This window comes from Aphelocoma coerulescens, chromosome 8 (assembly GCF_041296385.1).
Source record: "Aphelocoma coerulescens isolate FSJ_1873_10779 chromosome 8, UR_Acoe_1.0, whole genome shotgun sequence".
NCBI classification, from domain to species: Eukaryota; Metazoa; Chordata; class Aves; order Passeriformes; family Corvidae; genus Aphelocoma; species Aphelocoma coerulescens.
In genome coordinates, this window is record NC_091022.1 from 29,122,732 (window position 1) to 29,144,184 (window position 21,453).

The 21,453-nt window shown below is 42.1% G+C and overlaps 1 protein-coding gene across 16 annotated transcripts in view; it reads right to left on the reverse strand.

Moving 5' to 3' along the window:
* Nucleotides 1-3,922: 3,922 nt before the first annotated feature.
* Nucleotides 3,923-21,453, reverse strand: part of DAB1 (DAB adaptor protein 1) — a 271,420-nt gene continuing 253,889 nt past the window's right edge. For 11 of the 16 annotated variants that reach the window (XM_069023524.1, XM_069023512.1, XM_069023511.1 and 8 more), the window contains 6 exons: nt 20,340-20,402; nt 19,099-19,207; nt 16,840-17,388; nt 15,900-16,027; nt 14,917-14,988; nt 3,923-7,060 (listed from right to left, as the gene is read on the reverse strand). In XM_069023524.1, coding sequence (XP_068879625.1) covers nt 7,016-7,060; nt 14,917-14,988; nt 15,900-16,027; nt 16,840-17,388; nt 19,099-19,207; nt 20,340-20,402 — 966 coding nt within the window. In that variant the 3' untranslated portion in view covers nt 3,923-7,015. Of the gene's footprint in view, nt 7,061-14,889; nt 14,989-15,884; nt 16,028-16,839; nt 17,389-19,098; nt 19,208-20,339; nt 20,403-21,453 lie in introns of all 16 variants that reach the window. The other 5 variants (XM_069023526.1, XM_069023522.1, XR_011152561.1 and 2 more) reach the window with 4 other exon arrangements.

Here is a 21,453-nt window from a genome sequence, read left to right on the forward strand (position 1 = left end):
TCTCCATTCCTGTTCCTTCTCCACTGGTGACTGTAGCAGCCACGGCTTTCTGATGAGCTGAAGTCCCAAACCAACTCTCTACGTTGCTGAATGAGGGTTCATCCCACTTGAAAATCACATGTCCACCATGAACACAGAGCCTGCAAGTGCAACACATCCTTTGCAGAGCTCGTATCCCTGCTTTATGAGCCCTTGCTCCCTGTAAATAAATCCCACACAGTTTCACCAAACATGATGGGGTTTTAAATGGCAGTTTCCTGTTAAAAGAAAAACTGAAATACATCAGTGCTGAAAGGCCCTCCCCGGGAAAGATGAAACTGGAGCCAGCATGCAGCTGTTTACAGAACTACCAGGGCACTTTTCAAGAAGTTTCTTTTTCTCCTGTGAGAAAACTGGTTTATTCCCTGCTTAGGAACTCAGAACACATTTCCTTCTGTGGAAAAACTCATTCAAAGGTAAAAGGAAGCATCCCACCAATTTTGTGAAGAACATAAGGCAGCAAATACATGGTAAAATTTACAACTAAGGAATACTTCCAGACTTTTACGACTAACCCCACTGCATCACCACTTTTGTTACTAACACTGTTATTTTCTGGTGTGAGGCTGGTCTCTGAAAGGCCTTGGACATAAAAAACTCACCTTGCTGAAGTTAATTCTCCTCTTCTGGCTTTTGATCCACTAAAAATTATGTCTCATTATGACTGAGGCCAAATCTGGCACAGGTTCACCTACTCTGAAAGCTCTATAGGTCCTGTGAAGAGGGGCAAGACAAAGAAAGAAAACTCCACCATGCCCCATCCCCTCTCCATGAGACCTCAAAACACCACACACACAAACTTATTTTCAAACTAGAAACCCCATTTTTTAAAGAAAAAACCCAGGACACTCATAATCCATGTATGTCAAATAAACAGTACAAAATTTACAGAAAATGCAACGTCTCAGAGCATTGTAACTTCTGCTCACTTCAAATACAGCTCACTTCTGACACTGAGAGCTGTTCTTACACCTCTAGTAACTGTTAGAGAAGACAGAGATGCCACAAAAGGATTTTTTTGCAGCTAGTACCTGGCAGTAATTCTTCCTAATCCTTTATTTTCACAAATGTCTGAGGCTGAATGGGCAGAGATTGCTGCCTGTTAACCTGATTTTCCTTTAATCTATTGTGATTTCCTTTCTTTGCTGGTGAGGAGTATTTATAGAAGTGGTGCCAGGGGAGCTATGAAATAGGGTTGAAAAGCCAGCAAACAATATCAAGATCTTAAAAGACCTTTTTTTTTTTAAATAAAACCCCATTCTGTATCTGAAAGCCCCTTGAATGGGCAACATCTGAGGCTATTCTTCTCATTGAGATTTTTTCAGGTGCTGATAAAACATTTTAGGGTGATAGATGAGCCACAGGGCAAACACATCCATTGAGATAAGACTATTTAAAGCTCTAAAAACTAATAGCTGGAGAGCTGTCTCACTAATAGACCTGATATTTCCTGCCTCCAGTAGGATAATTTTAGAAAGAGACAGGCCATGTTACAGGTACTCAGGAAATCCTATCAGGGTATCTCCCCATATTCCTCACTGTCATGAGATGAAATGTGTAATTCAGTTTCCCCACACTTTCAGATAGCAAGTAGAACCAGAAAAAAACCCCAACCCCACACACCTTTATTCTTCCTGATGCCATTTTTACCTTGGGGATTTAAAACCAACAAAATAAGGGTTTTTAATGGGGCTGATCCTAAAAAGCAAATCAGCACGAGAAGACAAATCAGTGGAAGACCCCACCACAAGAGAGAAATACTCTTGTAAATTGTGACTTTTGCAGCAGTGACGTCAAACCAGAGCCAGGAGCAGGGGGTGAGTCCCAGGATGGCACAAACAGGAGCAGAAGGAGAAGCCAGGAGCTGTGCCTCCATTGCCTGCTGGTCAGATGGACTTTCACTGCGTTCCTTCACCACTGTGTGCATCCCACGTTGGCTCAGGGAGGGAATTGTAGAGAACAGTCAAACCTCTGTGGAAAACTGCCAACATATATCCCCTTTCATTTCTCTGACATGGTATTCTTCTGACTGAGAACAGCAATTGCCAGGGAAGCAATAAATATGAATGTGACAGGACAGGAGTTCTTCACAAAGCAAAGAAAGAAAAAAGGGAACAGTGCATGAAAACGTATTTCACAACCTAAAACACAGCCAGGAAGAGGTTACCTTCTCTGTTGCAGCAACTGTCACCCAGTAGTGATTAAAGCACATAAAACATTGCCTTTAATCCAATGTGAGGGAGTGAAAATTGCATATTCCCAGTCTATACAAGCAGTTGCTTTCCCAGAAGTCACTGACATGGAGAAGAGAGATCTGTCAGTGTTCTCACTGCTGTAAAACCACAGGCTGATTCTGCAAACCGTTTGCTAAAGAAATTCTCACTGCTGCAGAAGATCATGGCCTTAATTAGCATTGGTTAAATTGGGAGCATTTCTTGAAGTGGTCATGTCTGAGCTGGGTATCTCATATGCAATCTACAGACTGACAGTGCTGAAGCTCCAGCAGTATTAATGTGACACAGGACATAAACACAGCACAGTAAGAATACATTGTTATCCCTTCTGAACACACAGAACACATCCTTCCCTCCCTCCCTGGGATTCCTCTTCCTCACCATTGCCAGATGACATCTCAAACCTGCTCATTCTGAATTTTTAAACTGAGTTTACACAACAACTGTGCAACATGAGCCAATTTTTCTGATTTTTCAACCAGCTTCACCCTGAGGGTAGCAGAAGAGGATCAACAAGACCAGATTTAGCCTTCATTGTAAAAATGCACATTAGTTTAAATCCACACTTAGCTGTGGCTTATTACAGTTGATGTTTTGTAGCTGGTTGAAAACCAGAGATCACGTTCTTCCTTCCAAGGACACTTGAGTACAGTTACACACAAATCAAAATGCCATTAACACTGGTGTGCATTCATCACAGCAAAATAACCTTTATTCTCAGGTGGGATCCAAACATTTCAACAATGTTCCTTGACAAAGGCAAGGAATGTTTCAGCATGACCTACTGGGCATTTCTGGTGGAGAAGGAAGGGATGAGACATCAAAAAGCAGAACTACAATAAAATATATGTGCACACCCCCACACCTCTCTCTCTCCTTGTACATAAACACGTATTTCTTACACTTAAATTTTACTGCATTACTCTCTTGGCAGAGAATGGTAAAATTCCTTCTCAGCTGAGCTTTATTATCAGTTCTGTGCACATTACTGGAAATTTTTTTTGGGGGGGGGGGGAAGTTCTGCTTTCCAAACTGTCATGTTTAAATGCACATCTTTCATTTCAAATCCCACTTGAATGAAAAAAGCGAGCAAAATTAATTTCAGCTTCTCATTCCACAAAGATAAACCAGCTTCGGGAGCATCACAAAGTGTGGGCTGTCCCAGGAATGTGGGATTTTGCAGGAGGTGATACAAATACCTCCTGGTTTGGGATGCTCATCTGAAAACACCAAAGAAGAGGGCAAAAATGTAGAGGCAGCAATTAAAATCAGCAAGTTATGTATTTGCAAGATAAGCAACACTTAGTGTTTAAGATTAGTTATTCCCCAAATCGAGGGTTTTCTCCTTTCCCAAAGGGCCACACCAGACACCAACACTGCACTGTAAGTCTGGCAGAATTATCCCAGAGGAGCACTAGCTATGAAACAAACTTACTGAAATGACACCTTTTTTTAATGTTTTTATTCATAACAGTATTACATGGCGTGTTACAGAAATTAATGGAAAATTTCTAAAAATTTGTTGGTTTCTGTTGTTGTTGCTGAATGCGTTACACATAAAGTTAAAAATAATGTGTCCGTATGTGTTAACAAATGGTCATTATCTGAGGTAAAGTTAAAGTAGGTTTAGAAATGTACTGCAACAGTCATTTTATCTTTCTCATCTTTATTAAAAAAATAAGTGTCAGAATGCAGAAATAAAAATGAATGAAAACCACGGAGTAAACATTTTTGCAAAGAAGGTGCCCAGTACGTTATTTAGATGAAAGGTTTCATCAGACACTCGGATGACTACAATCTATCAAAATATCTTCTCATGACAGGTAAAGATCAAGAACCTACGGGGGGGGGATGGTAACAGGATGGCTGGTGGGGTTCCCTGGTTTGTAAATTTAAAGTGACGAATTTAGTGCTAGTGAAGGATGAGGGATTAAACAATTGCACAAGCTGGATATTTGAGTTATCTACAATACTGGTACAGTGCAGAGGCCCTGCAGCCCTCTCAGCTCAGCATCTCAGCCACGACAAGGACGATCATATGACAGGACAATCCAGAACCTGTTTTTGTTTATGAGCGTTGGCAAAGGTAAGACAAAAGGTCCGTGGTGATGGCCCAGCTGTCTCCTGGGAGAGACACTGGAATTGCAGCCTCATTCCCTCGGCACCTATTCGTAAGTGATCTGCTTCCTACAAATATGATCCTCTGAGACATCAATCTCTTCTTTTCTCTGTGTTTCACCCCATCACTGGAAATGCACTGACGACACTAAACCTCCAATGTCTGTGATGAACCAAAAGTGGCTTTTGTGGTTCCATGTGCAGGACAAAACCCAAAAAAAGCCGCTGAGGAATAAAGTAGCACCACTGTGCAAATCAGGAAAATATTCTGACAGAAATGTCCTCCAGAAATGCTTTTACCTCTGCTTTTAATCCTGAAACACTCAATCCACCAAAGTTTTAAATTATCTCCTCCAGTTAGAAAACTTGATCTTCCAATGGGAAAATAAGATTTGCTACAAAGCTTTTTGCACATGATTAAGGAACAAGCATCAAATGACAGTGGATGGGGATAAAATTCTCTTCTCTGCAGGTTCGTTAGGTCTATTCACAGCTAATTTCTCATTCACATACATTCTGCAACTCACATTTCTCTAATTTCTCTAATTCAAAATAAAAGAATGGGATCATGTTGTGAGATTTGGTTGCACGTACCAACAATCACCACCCCAGTTATTCTGCCTTCTAAACCATTTTTAGCTTATACTAGAGATGAAAGAAAGTAAAACATTTGTAACTCCAGGCCTATTTTAATCATGACAAAAATGTAAATCCTAATGTGTCAATTTAAAAACAAAATCTGCACAATAACCCTAAAAACTGATTAATCCTTTGACTTCTTCAACCTTTTTTCCTTTTTCTATTTTTTCTTTTTTTTTCTTTTTTTTTTTTTTTTTTTAGTGTTAAACCACTAAATTCAATATACTGTAACTGCATAGGAACATCAGGAAAACACATTTGACCTGTATAACAATTCTCTGTAGGGCAAAAATATATAGATTCTTTATGAAAATCATGTGCTAAACATATGAACCCAAACACTGCACTTTTTGCTTCATAAATGTAAAAAAAGGAAGTTTTAAATTCTTTTTGTTCTGCGTGTAAACAGTTGGATGACTTCTATGCAGAGGTTCAAAGGAATGTCAATGGAATGTGATCTCTTCTAAGTGGAATTATGTCCATGTGATAACGCTAGACCATAAAATCATGTGTTCCCATTAATTTCACTAGTTGCTGACAAGCTGACTGCTTTTGGCAAATGCACTTGAGCTTCAGCCCATTATTGTTAAGCACGTGAAGAAACATATGTGATGCGAGAACCACAAACTGGGTTTGCCACACCTCCCAAGCACTGCAACTTGCTACCTTCTCTACTGTGTAATGGCATTAGTAAAAGAATTTTCATAACATTTATATTTACAAAAAAACTGGCAATTTTCATTCGAACTCCTTAAAGCCATTTCCCCTTAAACATTTAAAGAGTTTAACAGTAAGATTTTTTTTTTCAAGTTATAAAATAAAAATCCCATTTGATTTTTTTTTCTGATGTACAAAAAGTGATAAAGATGAACAATTTTGATCACAGAGTCAGTTTGTTATTCCAAAATCCATGCCGTCCTTGTCCCATTTGTCAAGTCCGCTTCATCCAAACTCCTAAACCAGAAGCATACCAGCATTATTTGGCAAATGATTTTTTTTTTCATCAAAAATGGCACACAGAGAAGAAAACACTTGTCTGCATAGCATTACAGCAGCAAGATATTGAAGAAATAAAAATATTCCTTTTCTGCACTTTGTTTAGAGTTTCCTAGGAAATACTGACTCTTTTGTCTTTCCTCAGTGGGACTCCATGTCCTTTCTCTACCCACAACATGAGTATTCCAACAGAAAGCAGCATTTCTTCCTCATGATGTGCTAGAACTTAAAAGGTCCATTTGGCAACATTTTCAGTCAGGATGGATAAACAACCAAGTTCTATTCCGTGGTTTCAAGTTGGGAATCATTTCCGCAGGAGGCGTTTTGCTGTAAGATCTGTCACTCATACAAAACTACAGAGTAAGAAATAAAAAAAAAAAATACAAAAAAGGAGAAAAAAAAAAGAAAAAAAGAAAAAAAAGATGACACCACCAGTATTTTGTTGTTGTTGTTGTTTAAATATGTCTACGTAGGGGGAAAAAAAAGAGGTCAGGATCAGCCTGATGTAAATGATGATGAAAAACATGTCACCGTGACATAAAAAGTGCCAACTTGTGCCCCAAAGGCTGCTGAATGATAATGCCACTGCTACATACAGACTCTGCTTTTTGCTGGAAAGAAAAAAAAGGAATGTCTAACATCCAATAAATTTCAGATGCTCATTATTTATAGGTGGTGCACAGAAGGTGACAAATGTTTAAAAGAAGACCGAGGAGTTAAGATTTCCTAGTCTGGATACCCACCACTTGTGGGGACGGGGCTGCACTCGTGGTATGAGAAGCAGGGAGAGTTTTTTGTTTTGTGCTGCCATAGGAATCTGCCATTGGTTGCCAAAAAAACACATCAGGAACACTCGAAGAGCCAGTCCAGGAGGGCAATCTCTCTCCTTCTCAGACAAAATCAATCGGAAAAAAAGCATGAAAGCCAAAGGCCTGCCAGGTTGTTGGGTTTCATTTTGAATCTTGGAGCACCACAAGCCTGTAACAATGCTATTTCTTAGGTCTGTTAATCTGCGCGTAGAGAGGTTCTGCTTCCTGGGGATAACAAAAATAAAATGAGCAGAGATGTCTCCAGACAGCATTTTTAGAACATTTTTACAACATCTGCTTGAGAACAGCGATACCTTGTGAGTCAAAACCCACAGGGAGTGTTTGCTTTCTGTGCTGCCCTGAGTGAACATGGCACCCCAGTTGAGTGCGAAGAAAATGGGAATTATTTCAGAAAATGAATGGTTACTGTCCATTTCCTCTTCCAGCACTGGCTGTGCACTGACCCTCGCTGTTGGGCATGGGCATATGAAGAAATTAAATGAAAATTTATAGGCCTGGATGTTTGGAATTTCAGAGGCCGGAATTGCAGCCTGTGTACAAGGCTGAGCCCCCCCTACCCCCAGCAGCACAACAGCAGAACATAACTGTGGGTTTTGCACAACTCAGGAGAAAACCACTTGCAAACAGAAACTGCCACGGAAAGCTGAGCTAATGAAGCTGTGATGGGATTTAAAACAACAGCATGAGTGGCCCATGAAGAACGAGGAGCGCCAGCCCTGTGCAGTTTGATTAGGAGTCTGTGGAACCATTAGTACAATCGTTAAAGCTGGGAGGAAAGCACGTCAACTTGTTAACAGATACTTTCTTGGGAATTTCCTGGATGTGGGAAGGGGGGAAAAGCTGCCACGTTCTTCAGCGTTGCTTCATAGCTGGCACACCCTGTGTGCTTTCTTAACACTGTGTTCCTCTCGGCTGCGGTGGGAAGCAAACCATCCGTGGACCCTGGGATCCATTCTACTTCATTTGCAGAAACTAATTTATTAAACTAAGAATGACATCTAAAAAAGGAACAAGACAGGCAGAAAGGCTAATTAATGCCATACTGCATTAACTCTCCACAGCTTGATAAATATTCAAATACCACGCCACGGCGTTGAATTTAACCAAGTTAGAAGCAACTCGTGTTACAGCAGCATTGGCAGGAGCTGGCTTTGAGAAAAAAAACCCTGAGGAGGTTGGCAAATCACTGGGCACTGAGGAGCACACACAGGTCTGCCAGGGGATGGCACAGGATTTTAATTACTGTTTATCAAAATGATGCTGGGGATGAGGAGAACAGCCCAAAGGTGGATCCGTTGGGCTGTGTGTGCTCAGTGCTCCAGGCTCTGCCCAATCCCAGTGCTCTGTCCTGCCCTCAGAGTGCAGGAGCGCCCAACAAATCCAAAATATGACCTGTTTCCTCCATGCCAAGGCAAGTTGTCTCTTTTTCCCCCAGAACTGCTGCATTTCAGGAGCTTGCAGACATCCTGTTTCCCTACCTCCTGCCCACATGAAGCCCTGAGTTTGCTATGAGCACTACAAGTGAGAGAAACCCTCTGGAATGATTAAATAAATGCTGCTGAAATTATCCCCAGCAAGAAGCAAATACATTTTGTGACCTTGAAAAACTGAAGGTAATCAAAGGAGATGACTGGGAGTAAATAACTGCTTTTCACACACTGTGAGTTAAGTCTACCTATGCCAATTTTCACGTGCAGGCTTGAAGCTGGCAGAATGATCTATCACAGCTAGTTCAGAGAAAATCTGTACTAATTAATGTGTGAACCTGACACACACCAGGCCATTCTTCAGGCAGTTGCTGAACCTGAGGTGATTGCAAAGGGAAGTGAAAAGGAAGGAGGAGAAGAAAAGGAGAGGGAGGGAGAACATCCCTTTGGAACAAAAGACGTCAGTTTTTCAAACGCCTTCGGGGAAAAAAGAGCTTTTCAAAATGTCAAGTCTGCTTGTTAGAGCTGTCCTCAAATATCCTTCAGATATGCAGATGTGCTGAAGTAACAGGTGTCCTAAAGTGCCACTGGACTCCACACCCTTGGAAGAGCAGGAGGAGGAGCTCCTCATCATCAGCGGCACTTCCAAGAACGCATGAGACAGCCTTTACAGTGAGAAACTTCTTGGATTCATACCCAACATTAATCTGCACAAACACCTGATGTGGCAAAGGCCTGCATCTCTCACTGATTTGAGTAATTTCTCTTCCAGCAGACCAGAGCATTTTGCATGAAAAGTGTGCTCTTACTTCTTCCTTTCAGTTGATTTCTCCCTTCAGATGCCTAAACGAGAAATTAATTGTGGTAATCATGTGCAGTCTTCCCAGTCAAAGGGTTTTGGTCAATGCCTGAGCTTTGTTTCCCAGTATTATTTTGAGTTAATTCAAGCATGCTTTTAGCCCAACAATGCAAAAGGTGTCTGTAAAATATTGATATTCGAGAGGGCAAAAGAGAACAGAAAGGGAAAGGAAAGAGGCAAAAGGAGAGTTGAGAGCTGTTGACTTCACAGACAGCTTCTCTCACAGTGCCAGGCACTATTTTGGAGGGTCCTGGAAGCAGAAATAACCCCCCCCTTTTTTTACATACTCCACGCAAAAGTCACAGGCCGTGTTATGAAAAGGCAGGTGAGCATTAACTCTTCTCACAGCATCTCACCAGCATTTTCTGCTTTCAACTTCTACCACTGCATTAGGAACAGATGCAGAGGGAAGGAAAGGGAAGAACTGGTCTTTGTCAGAACAAAAAGAGAGGAGCAAATAAAATATCAGACAAAGCTCTAACTCACATAAACCCCTTGAATCTCACAGTGTTTTCCTTGCTGAACTGGCCCAGAATCACTTCTGATGTGCTTTCAACAACCCACAGGGAGAAACCAAGACAAGAACTGGAAGCCCTTTTTTTTTTTGCTGCAGTATTCCAGAAATATTTCATGCTGCAAATCACTTTATTCTTCCCATTTTAAGGGGGACAAGACAGCAGCAAACAGCATTTCTGGTGTAGTCCAGTACTGTGCAAGGCAACAAGGGTGCTAGTGCTTTAGAATAACATTATGCAAATACTAGAAGTAAATTTTCAAATCCCATTTGAAGATATTAACAGCTTCTCCCCAGCAGAACTAATCACTGGAGAGCATCTCCTGAAAGACTCAGCACCTACTCAGGCCTGCAGGGGTGAACTCACTCACAAAACATAACTGTGGGTTAGGAGGAAACTATTTTTACCCTGGCAGCCCTTTGATCACTGTGAGGCACCTGCTCTGTGCAGAGCTGCAGGCGAGATGTTCTCAGCTGTCGGGGTGAGGCCCTCATAGATTTCTGTGCCCTTTTCAGCGGGTGCTCAGTGCCAGTTTTACTCCTGGCTGACTGATCAGAAAGGGCAGGCTCAAATGATAAAGAGTTTCATGAAATAAGTGTGCTGGAGAGCCACACAAAATGAGCATCTTGTGCTGGGGATGCAAGTGAAGGGGGTGGGAGTGTGAAGCATCTTCTATGTTTTTTGCATGCTGACCCATAGGCAAAGTAGGACGGAGTAAAGTTGGCAAGCGGGGTTCAAATTAAATACCTTTGGTGATAAAACAGGTCATTCCTATTGCCTCATTAACAGGCAGCTTTTATTTATTACTTATTGCTAATTATTAATACTTGGTTATTTTTCTTACAGCCTCCATCAGCAACAACCTTCTAATTCAGGATTATGCCTGGAGAGTGTCTCTGTTCTTAACATAAACCTACCCAAGAAAACTTTCTAGTCTCAAATATCCAGTTTAATTATTAGCATTCTAAAAATCTCTGTCATTTTAGTAGCGAGATGGATGCTGCACATCCATAAAATCAAAAAGCAATGACAACTACTCAGAAAGATGAACCTGCTCCATATCTTGGTCCTGATATAAAAATGAAATGCAGCCAAGAAACACTGAGTATTTCTGGGCCCCTCTCCCAAAACAGTAGCCACACAGTGATTTCCATCTACAGATCTGTCATCCACATAGCCTTCCATCTACGTATCTGTCAATTCTCCTTCGTAACATTTGAACCTAATGGCCAATTTGAAGCAAATTGTTCAGAAGTCTCAAAGATGCTAAATTTTCATAAGGAGATTTTTAAAATCAGTCGTGCAGAAGACAGGGAACTTTTAAATGACCTCATCACAGAGGAAGCAAGGAGAACTTGTCCCTAAATTGAATTGTTGGGTTGCAAATCGGCAAGAACACAGCTCTAGACAAAGCTACAAAGAATTCTGTCCCTTGTTTAGAGGAAGAAGTTGGAGGAATGGAAGGGTACAAGGCTACCTCGGGCAGGCTTGGTGACACTGAAGAGGTGAGAAGCCCTTGTATGACCTGGCCACATGAAAATGGACAGCTTAAAGGAGACTGCAGCAGCAGAGATGAAGGCAAGCCTGCAGGATGCCCCTGTTCACAGAGCAGCCTGAATTTCTCTGCTCATGCCCCTCCAGATTTCCTGGGAAATACGAGCAACCAACTGAGTATGAGACCTGAAATGCCACTTTTAGGGTTTCTCTGGAGTGAAGTAGTACTTCCCAACCTGTGATCCCCTTCCAAAGACACAACACTACTTCTCTCAGGTTCCCAGCCCTGCCCAGTGCTGTGTCTTTAGCTCAAGAACAACAGCTTTAGAGCCTACAGCAAGAAGAGGTCACCTGTAATTAGAAATTTCTCTTTGGACTTTATCCAGTCCCTATTGAGCCAGGTGAAGGACTGGAACAGGTCCTGCAAATACAGCCTTTAATAATTTGAGCCCATTCAGAGTCCTGGTGCAACAGAAAAAGGGCAGAAGTAAGAGGAGGATGCAGAATCAGCTTGATACTCCCTCCTGAGGCTCAAAAAGCTCCCAGGCAACCCAAGGCTTTGTCTCTAAGTTCCTGTATTCTCTCCACTTCCTAAAACCAGCCCAAAAAGGAGTTACAGCAGCCCATCCTGGAGCTGACTAAGATTTTTAGGAACATTTATCACCAAGCACAGCACTTGCTCCAAGATGGATGATGGCAGCAGGCCACCAAAGCACCACCAAAAGCTGACAGACAAATATTCTAATGAACTGTTGCTCTCCTGACAGTGCTGATGGCATCGTGAAGGGTGTGACACATTTTGAGGGCTCCTTATTGTCTGCACACATTTCTCAGAACAACTGAACAATTTTTTTCAGGGAGATGTGCTCTAGCCACAAATGTTTTGAAGGTTTCTTGAGAATCTCTCATGAATGATTGCCAGTGCAAGTTTTGGGCTGGGCAGCAGCTCAATAGAGCTGCATTTGTTCCTCTGTTCAAAACTTCCTGCTTTAATGTAAAATGTCAACAATAAGAAATGTTTAACACATTTGGTAGGATCACACCTACAAACAGTTCTTTCCCTCCCTCTTCTTTTACCACAATTACTCCCCACACAATCTGGAGACAGCAGTAGGGATTAAACATAAATCATCTGAAGATGGCAGTCGTCTTATTCTGTATTCTCTTCACCCCTTCTGGAAAATCACTATCCATCCTCAATGCCATGCATGAACAAATACAATGAACAGCTCTGCAAAGAGTTAATCTTATTTCACCTGTGGAATTTGGGCCTTTCTGCTTCTTATCTTCAACCATAAAGGGACAACAATGTAATATATCCATAAAATATCACATTTGCCTACTAAGAGGTCACAGCTATTTCTGGAAGGGTGACTTCTAGAACAGCTGCTGGAAGGATGAGGATTTTGAGAGCTGAAGATTGCAAAAGGAAAAGAGGAAAAACAGGAGAGAAGAAGAGAGTAACTAGATGATAATACGGAGTATCAGAAGGAATCAAGAAACCAAACTGCTGTGGTACCTTGAAAGATCAGGGTACAAAAAACCAGGCAGGTGAGTATTCTGACTACATCAAGATAAATAAAGATATTGTATGGGCAGAGCTGTTCTCAGAGATGCTGGGAACAGACAGATTTGACATTTCTGCACACAATGCTCTGTTCCTGAGAGGTCCATTCAGCTGAGTTGCTACTGTGCTGTTCTTGGGGTACGAACCACGTTCTGAAGAGCGAAGTAATCTCCCATCCAAGCCACAAAAGTGGCTTTTATGCAGACTCTGATTCTTTTGCACGACATGTTTCTCCCCATTAAGTTTCTGCCCCAATGCAGAGCTCAGTACACAACTCCATAGTAAGTCCTGAATTGATAATTTTCCATGGAGATTAGACTTCCCATTGCTCTGATGACACCAGGCTTCAGCATTAGATGGGCTGGCTTTGGGAAGTGGATTTCCTACGGACTGCTGCTGAATGGCTCTGCACACAGGCACAACGATATTAGTGGAACTTCACTGGAGAGAAGCTTTCTTTTTTGTTCAGCTTCCTGTTCCTGCCTACAGCTTTTAGGAATTACTGTAATACGATAATCAGGGACATTATTTAACATTTCCCAGAATATATTTCTGAGAATTATACATATTTGATGCGAGGCTCTACAGGGATTAACGAAAAATGCAGCAAAACCATATGGAATCACTGGTAATACACTGTCCTGGCAGCTCTGAATTTCAGAACCACCCTACGATAAACCATAATAAACAGATGTATGGGGCTTTCCAGAGTGCAGGACTCAGATAAATGGCAAATCCTGTTTCATGATCCAGGAAAGAACTCCTGGAGTGGTGTGAAGCTGGGGATGTCAGTGCTGGCCAAATGGCAGCCAAATTATTACGTGGCACCATCTATCTGCAGCAGCAGCTCTCACTGGAGTAAATAATGAACATTCTTGCTGGAGCAGCTCATCCCAGCTTGACTTTCTCCTCACACTGTTGCTGTAGACTCGAGGAGACACAAAGCTTAATGCTACTGTTGCTGCAGCCCCCAGGAGCTGAGCATGGGTGAAGCTACACAAGGGGGAGATGCCCTCTCACAGCACCACATATTATTAAGAGAGATTCTCATTATTCCCAAGTGGATCAAAGCTAAGTTACTGTAAGATTTTTTAAAATCATAGGTAATGCACAACGTCAACTGACTCCTAACGAAACTATTAATTCTGAGTTGAAACTAAACTCAGGATGGCTAAGTCACTGGCAAACCCAGTGCAATTTCTGTACAAAACGGGAAAGGGTTCTCCCACTGCTCTGGATTTGCTCCAGGAGCTCTGTGCTGGAGCACAGAAGCTGTATCAGATCATGTATTTGGGCAATACCAAGCAGGAGTGGCAGACAGGGAGAAGATAATGAAACATATTCTTCAAACAGCAACACTAGAGAGTATTTGGATGGAATAACAGCGCTCAGCACTCATAAAACTTTGTAGCTTCACTGTCTTTTTGGCAAAACATATTTACTATATTGAAACAAATCACAGAACATTCACAGGCAGCCACATTTTCTACGTGTTCTGTAACACAAAAGATGAAAAGATCATCTTTCCCGTCTGTCTGGGTTTAAATGACTTACATTGATGAATAATTTTTAAAACATCAGTATGCCAATGGTAATGTGAATGATGATAATTTTCAGATGTTTTTAATTTGCAGTTGGAGATAAAAATACACAAACCCATTTCAATATTTTTTACATGCAGATAATAAACGTGCTTCTTCTACTGATTATCACATTGATTTAGGGTAGAGACACTCATGTATCATTACATAATTTTATTTAATGATTGTTATGTCTGTGGGTAAGATGTCTTATTCCATTTAATATGTTACATCTGACTGAAGGCCAGGGTGGCTTTGATAAAAAAAATGCTCTGCCTAATACGTTGTTAGTAATGGCTCCGTTTCCCTATTTGCCCTTAGAACTTGAACACAAAGTAAAATAAGTCTACATTTCTTTAAGGCATGCAGGCAGCTGAAACACACATATTTGCATAAGCTGCAACACTCAGTAAATGGCAAAAGCCATGCAGACCACCAAGCACGAGGAATGCACTGTGGAGGATGGAGAGGTCAAACGGAAGAGATGAAAAGGAAAAAAATAAACCATGCATCCATGAAAGCAATGGCAGGCACTGGTGGAAGAGTAAGTGAAGACCTCAAGGTGTAGAGAAAAAAAGGACAGATACCTACCCCAACCTGTGCTATCTAGCTACCGACCTGTGGACTTATAGTATCACCAGTTGGCTCACCAAAGGGATCACTGTTGGAGGAGGCCTGAGACCCATCAGGCTAGAATACAAGAACATAACACCTTTTTTTCTCAACAATAGAAAGTGAAAAGTCAACACGAGGTTATTTTCATGCTGTGGGCATAACAAGTACATCCTATCTCATGAAAACCAGAGAGTGAGACCTCGCCGCTGAGCCGCTCTCAAAAGCTGTAGTGGTTCCCTACAGCTGCTGCAGGCAGCAAAGGACCTCACCAGTTCCTGCTGGAGCCCAGGCAGGAGGTGCCACAGACTTCAGAAGGTAGTGGATCAGGCCAACCACAACTGCAATAGGCCCTGAAAGCCATGTGAAATAGAAAGAGTCCAAGCTTGGGTTATTTTGCACTTTTTGTTGTACTGACCCCCTCTAGCCTTTGGCTCACTCAGGCTCCTACCTCCCTAAGACACCTGGTGATTTAGAGTCATTGCTTGGATAACATTTCTTGCTTTGGTCTATAAAGGCAAAGAAATCACATACTGAGGGCCAGAACATTGAGGAACGTAGCTAGGCAAGCAACTGGGATGCAAGAATGTGCAAGACAACATCAACCATCATCTTTTAACACACAAACTCTCACATCTTCCTCTGCAGCCTCAGCATGTTTGTTGTTTTACCCTAGATTTCCTTACCATGAGTAAAGTGAGTGCTGGTGTGCTAAAGAGGACATTGGATATAACTAACATGTACAGCCTTACATATGAACTCTGAGTTTGGTTCCTTGTATGCAGTGCTAGTGCATATCAGCAGAAACGTTGTGCTGTCAGCTGTCAAACCCAAAGCAGGACGGGAATTCTGGCTGCAGCTCCCCCGTAAGCACCACCCAGCCCTACTGGAAAAGTTATTTCTGACACTACAGAACAACATTTAATTAGCTGCCGTTTTTTCTAGCTAAAAGGAGACAATGAGGATTTAGAAACCTTGTTGCTACTCACAGCCTCTGGCTCCTCACTTTTGCTCGGGCTTTCAAAGCCCTCTTCAAAGAGGTCGTCTGCAGCAGCGTCACTCGTATGGGATGCTGATGATTTTGATGGAGAACTCTGTCTGGGTGCAGGGGTTGGAGCTAAACAAGGATTAAGGTAACAGCAACAATTACTCTGTTGATTTCTTCAAAAAGACACTGCAGCACAACATTTGCTCATGCTTTACATCCCACAACTTTTACCACCCCTGAGAATCATTTTCTAACAAGGAGCTGCAGGAGGTAAATTCAGGCACAGTCCTCATTATCAATCCCATGTCTTTGAATACATCTGGCAACTTCCAAATTAAGTTTGGCTGCATCTGGTCTATGTGTTTATGAAGCTGGGAGGCACCACTATATTACAAGAGGGATGTGTGAAATGCCTGCCCTGTGGCAGGTAAGTGAAACACGTCTGTGACTGACCCCTGGTGAATCTCATGAATTCCTCTTTTCAGCAGCCTGCAAAATCCCCCATCCCCATGCTACAAACACCATAAGCTTATTTTACAGCTCTTCAGTGAATTTCCCCACATGTCCAATACATCAAGCTGCTAAAAAATAAATACCCATCCCCTAATTTCTGCAAAGTATGGATGGGACATAAGCAAAACCAGTTGTAAGGTTGAATGCCATGGGAATTTGCCAACCAGCTTGCATGTCCCCACCACAAAACTTGTATTACTGTCTTAGAAATTAAATTACAGACTGTAGCTATCTGTGCTGTTTATTTCTGTGGCCTCTGGAATTCCTCTCTGATATTCTCCTCTATGGCTGGAACACATTTAATAAGCCAGACCATGCATGAAGGTTCTCAATACATATCTGGGTTGGAATTTAAAAAGAGACAGAAGTGCTCTGAGGAGCAGTCAACGTCCAAGGAAAGGGATGGCTGAAAGCACATAAATACTCACGTGAATTTGTAGATGGTGTCGTGGAAGTCACAGGAGTCAAATTTAACTGAGAGATGTCAAAGTCATCACAATCATCTGCTTCCTGTGCCATCCCAACTTTGTTAAAGTAACTTGAGAAGGCCTCTGAGGTACAACTGAGGGAAGGCTGATCTGGTTTTCTTGATGGCACTGGTGGAGGCTGAGCCATCTGGAAATCTTTAAACATTTCTTTTCCCATTTTCTGTCTGGGCCTGTCTGTCTGCGGACTCGATCTGTTGGAGTCGCTCGTGGGTGGAACGGTGGCTATAGGAGCAATGGTACCTTGAAACATGGCTGCTTGTAAAGGCAAAACAGTTTGTGTTGGCATGAAGGCAGTTGGCTGGAACTGGCCAGCCACGGATGGCCACGGCTGCTGGGTGGGAGGAAAGATCCCGGGCTGGCCCCACGCGATGGGCTGTCCTCCCTGCATCACCTGAGCAACTGGAGGCTGAGCACCCATGGCCAACTGCTGTTGAACGAGTGGTTGCTGTCCCCAGAAGGAGGGCAGGACAGCTCCCATGGCAACATAACCTTCGGAGAATAGAGAGAGCAGGAGAGGGGGGGAAACAAATGGGATGGAAGATTTTAATGCTGCTGTCAAGAGCACGCAGGAAAAGCGACACAATAAATCAGAAACGTGCAAAGCTGCACCGGTGATCCCAGAACTGCAGCACCCTCGGAAAGAAAACTGAAAACGTGGCTGAACTCACATCACTGAAGAAATACTCATAGACAGAACCACAGGCTGGTGGACTCTGCAAAGCAATCATCTCAAATTGCATCATAATGCTACTACTAATAATAATAATAAAAAAATCCAACCTAGATGATTTCAGATTAAAACCCTCACACACTTGGTTATTACCCAATTACTTGAGAACATCAAAAAGATCTTGAGCTTCTGCTGCACTAAATACCTATTAACAACAAACTGCTCCAGGTATTAGGCTAACATAACCCCCTCCAGTTGAGGAGGAAATTAAAGATTTAAACTGAAATTATAATTGCTTCCTGTCAGACCTGAAGCCTCCTTTATAAACAGCAAGAGTTTGACTGTGCAGGAATTATAGGATCAGGTGGCTTTTTTATTCACAACAACAACAAAAATGCTCTGAAAGTAAAACTCCTGTAAAAATTTTTACAAATTAAACTACCTTATATAATTATGTTCCACTGACAGAAGTACTGTGCTTTACAGATAATGCTGTTTCACATTTAAATTCAATACTTACCACTAATACTTCATATAATGTAACTTCTCTCTCAATTTTAATACTGCTATAGCTTTTAAACTCTCGTTTCTAACCTGTTTCCTCAGTCCTCCTGTACCTTCTCCTCTTTGCTTTATTCCTAGGCTGTTTTGTAATCGTAAATGTAAGGATGGCTGCTATAGTGTGAAGCAAAAAGCCCAAAACCCAATAAAATTAAAAAATAAGGAATTGAACTTTGAGAGACCAAATTGCTGAGTGATGAAAGGAGCAGTAGCTCAGACACATTTCTGTTCCAACAGATGTCCAGGATGGATTCTCCAGATGTCCTTTGATCTCGCCCCCCCTGTGACCTCATCCCAGCAGCGAAGGTTTCTATCTGACATTATCCCCAAACACTTCCCTGCCACTGTAACCTTTCTGAGTGGCTGATCTGGTGCCATCAGGAGTTAACCAATTAGAAAGTCACTGCTGAATTACTCAAGGCACTCCTCCTCCTCCTTTCTTTTCCTAAGTGGAGCTGAGAGCGTGAGGAGAGATCAGCAATCAAACCACAGTGCTGGTTTAGAATGCACCCAGCTTTTGAATTCTGAGCACTTCGAGGAACACAGGGAAGTCTAAAGGACATCTCAGGATTTGACAAAGTGGAATACCTTTGGAGTGCAATTAGATTCTCAGCTCTGTTTACTGGGGACAGCAGAGGATATTCACCACTACCACCAAATGTAAACTAAATGCCGTTTCCTCTCTTGCTACTGAACTTAGAAGTTTTGTTATCCAGATGGCTGAACTATGCTAGAACTCCCAGTGACTTTTTTGGCTTTTGCTTTAAAAAAAAATGTAGGCAAATTCAGACTAATGTACTCCCTGCTTGTTACAGACTTGCTTTGCCTTGCCCTGAAGCACTGACCTCAAAAGCCTTCCCCCACTTCCACGCTGCTAAAATCAGTGCCCTGAGTACTGAAATGCAAACCAGAGCTGGGCACTGATCCCCAAATCTGAGTCAGGACTATAATTCCAGTGCATTTCTTACCTGAGGGTACGGCAGCGGTGCTGAAAGGTACAGAACCAAACATGTCTGTACTAGCAGGAAGTGACTGGGATGAAGATGGGATAAAGGCATCACCTGGAGTAGCAGGAGTCTGCAGGGAGACAGGGATAAAACACAAGGGTGACACATCAGCTGCAGTTTCTGCTGCACATTGCTAAAAATCCAGGTTTGGAGTGAAGAATGAGAAAGAAGAAAGAACAGGAAGACATAGAAGGAAAGAAGAAATAGAAACAAAAGTATTAGAATTTCCTGGGGATGGAAGAAAAAGAAAGAAATGGAGAAACTTCCTATCAGAGGAAAAAAATCAAGATGAAATTTTCCTGGAATACATCACATGCAAAATATTGACATATTTTCTTTCTCCAGAACATACAGACTTGTGATTTTAGACTTTAGGTGACAACCAGGAAAGGCAGTGACCAAGACACTAACTTTAGAAAGACTTAAAGTAAATGAAATATCCACAGGATTTATGGAAAAGTGAATAAATATTGCTTCTCATTAACCAACAGGATCAGAACCATAGGTCTACATTAAAGGAGAAGCCAAATCCAGTTGAGTAAGGTGAGGATGAGCAGACAGGGCTTTGAACATCTAGTCCCACACATGCCCCAGAACTTGGAGATTTGAGGCTCCCGACCTCACAGCGCCTCAGTTTTCTCAGTATATTCACACTTCCCTACAGCTTAATGTAAGGCTCAAAAGCTTTACAAGAAAATTATTGTTTTGTCATTTTATAATGCTGAAAAACGTGTTGAGAAAATTTTCTTTGCCTTTAAAATACATCCAGCCCTTTCTCTCTCTGTCTCCCTCTCTTTACTGTTTTGCCTTCCCTCCTTTAACAGCAGTTCTGGGATCTGCGCTTGGTGGATCCAGAGACATGAAAGATGAGGCTGTAACTGGATCTTCTGCAGTGCAGTGGGAGTGCCCTGAAGCATTTCCCTCTGACAAACCCCAGGGAAGCAGATCTGCAGCTCAGGCTGCACCTTATGTGACACCTAACACTAGAGCAGAAAAATAAAAATTGAAGGTGTTTTTGCACATTGTCGTGAAGCAGGGACTGGATGTTCAATCTGCTTCGCTTTTGTTTTCCTGCAACCCAAAAACTACTTTGAAATCCTCCCCACTGGTATGGCTGAGGACACAAATTGTAAATGTACTCAATAAATGTGCTGAAAATAGCACGTAGGGAAAAGCACAGCGCAGTTTCCTTGGGTACTCACTGGGGGAGAGGTTACATCAGGAGGAGTGGACATGTCCCCAAAAAGCTCTAGTTGGGTAACAGCCTGTAAAGAGAAGAAAAAATAAATTCCATTTATCTTTTGAGGAGAAGAAACTGTGAGTTAAGAAGTTACAACTTGTAAAGTTATCTGGTAACAGCAAACAAGATAAACCTCCCCAAAGCCCTGCAGGCTTCAACTGTGAAGTCCCACATGGCCCAAACAAGGGCTCAAGCTGTGGGATTTTAATATTGCTGATGGACCCAAAGAGCCAACAACTGACTATAAAACAATTCTGTAGGGAATTCACCAGAAAAAAAAAAAAAAAGAGTAAAACATGAAACAACTATCCAGAACAGGACTGGATGCATTACTGCTCTGCCTTTAACATCAGCAAGCTCCAAGTATAATTTATGGCCAGTCCTTTTCCCTGGCTCCTCTTCTAAACCCTCACTTCAAGGTTTTAAAGCATGGCAGCAGCACATGGAGTGCTAGAATGATACAGAAAGGAAGGGCTTCTAAAGTGCTGCCTTATTTCCCCTTGCCCATGGGACAGGTGTGACCTGGATAAGTGGACTTGAAGGAGGATGCACAACTGGGTTATCACAAGTTTGTGGCTCCACATTAAATTATTGTTAGAAATATTTCCTCAGGACCTTCTGTGGGAGCTCAAAACAGGTCACCCATGCAGGCCTGGCTAACTGGACCAGAAGAGAAAACACAGTTTATTATAAGAAGCAACTCGAGTGGCTGCATAATCAAAGCTCCTTCACATGTTCTAGAGCAAATTTACTCTCTTCCACCCACCTGCAAAAGAATTCAGCTGGAGTTCAGGGATGTTAAAGCACAGATCCCTCAGAGCTCTGCAGGACACCTAAACCCCATCCACCATCCTTACCAGGGTGGTTATACTGGAAAGCTTTGGTGGGAACTCAGAACTTTGCCTTCTCCACTACCTTTCTTACAGGTTTTCCCCCAGTATCACACCCAACCACACCCACAAAACGTGGGAAGCCACAATTCTCATTACGAACAAGATTTAATGTAAATCTTAATATAGCTCATTGAATCTCCTCCCCATCTAAGGCACATAAACCTTGGATCCTGCTGCTACACA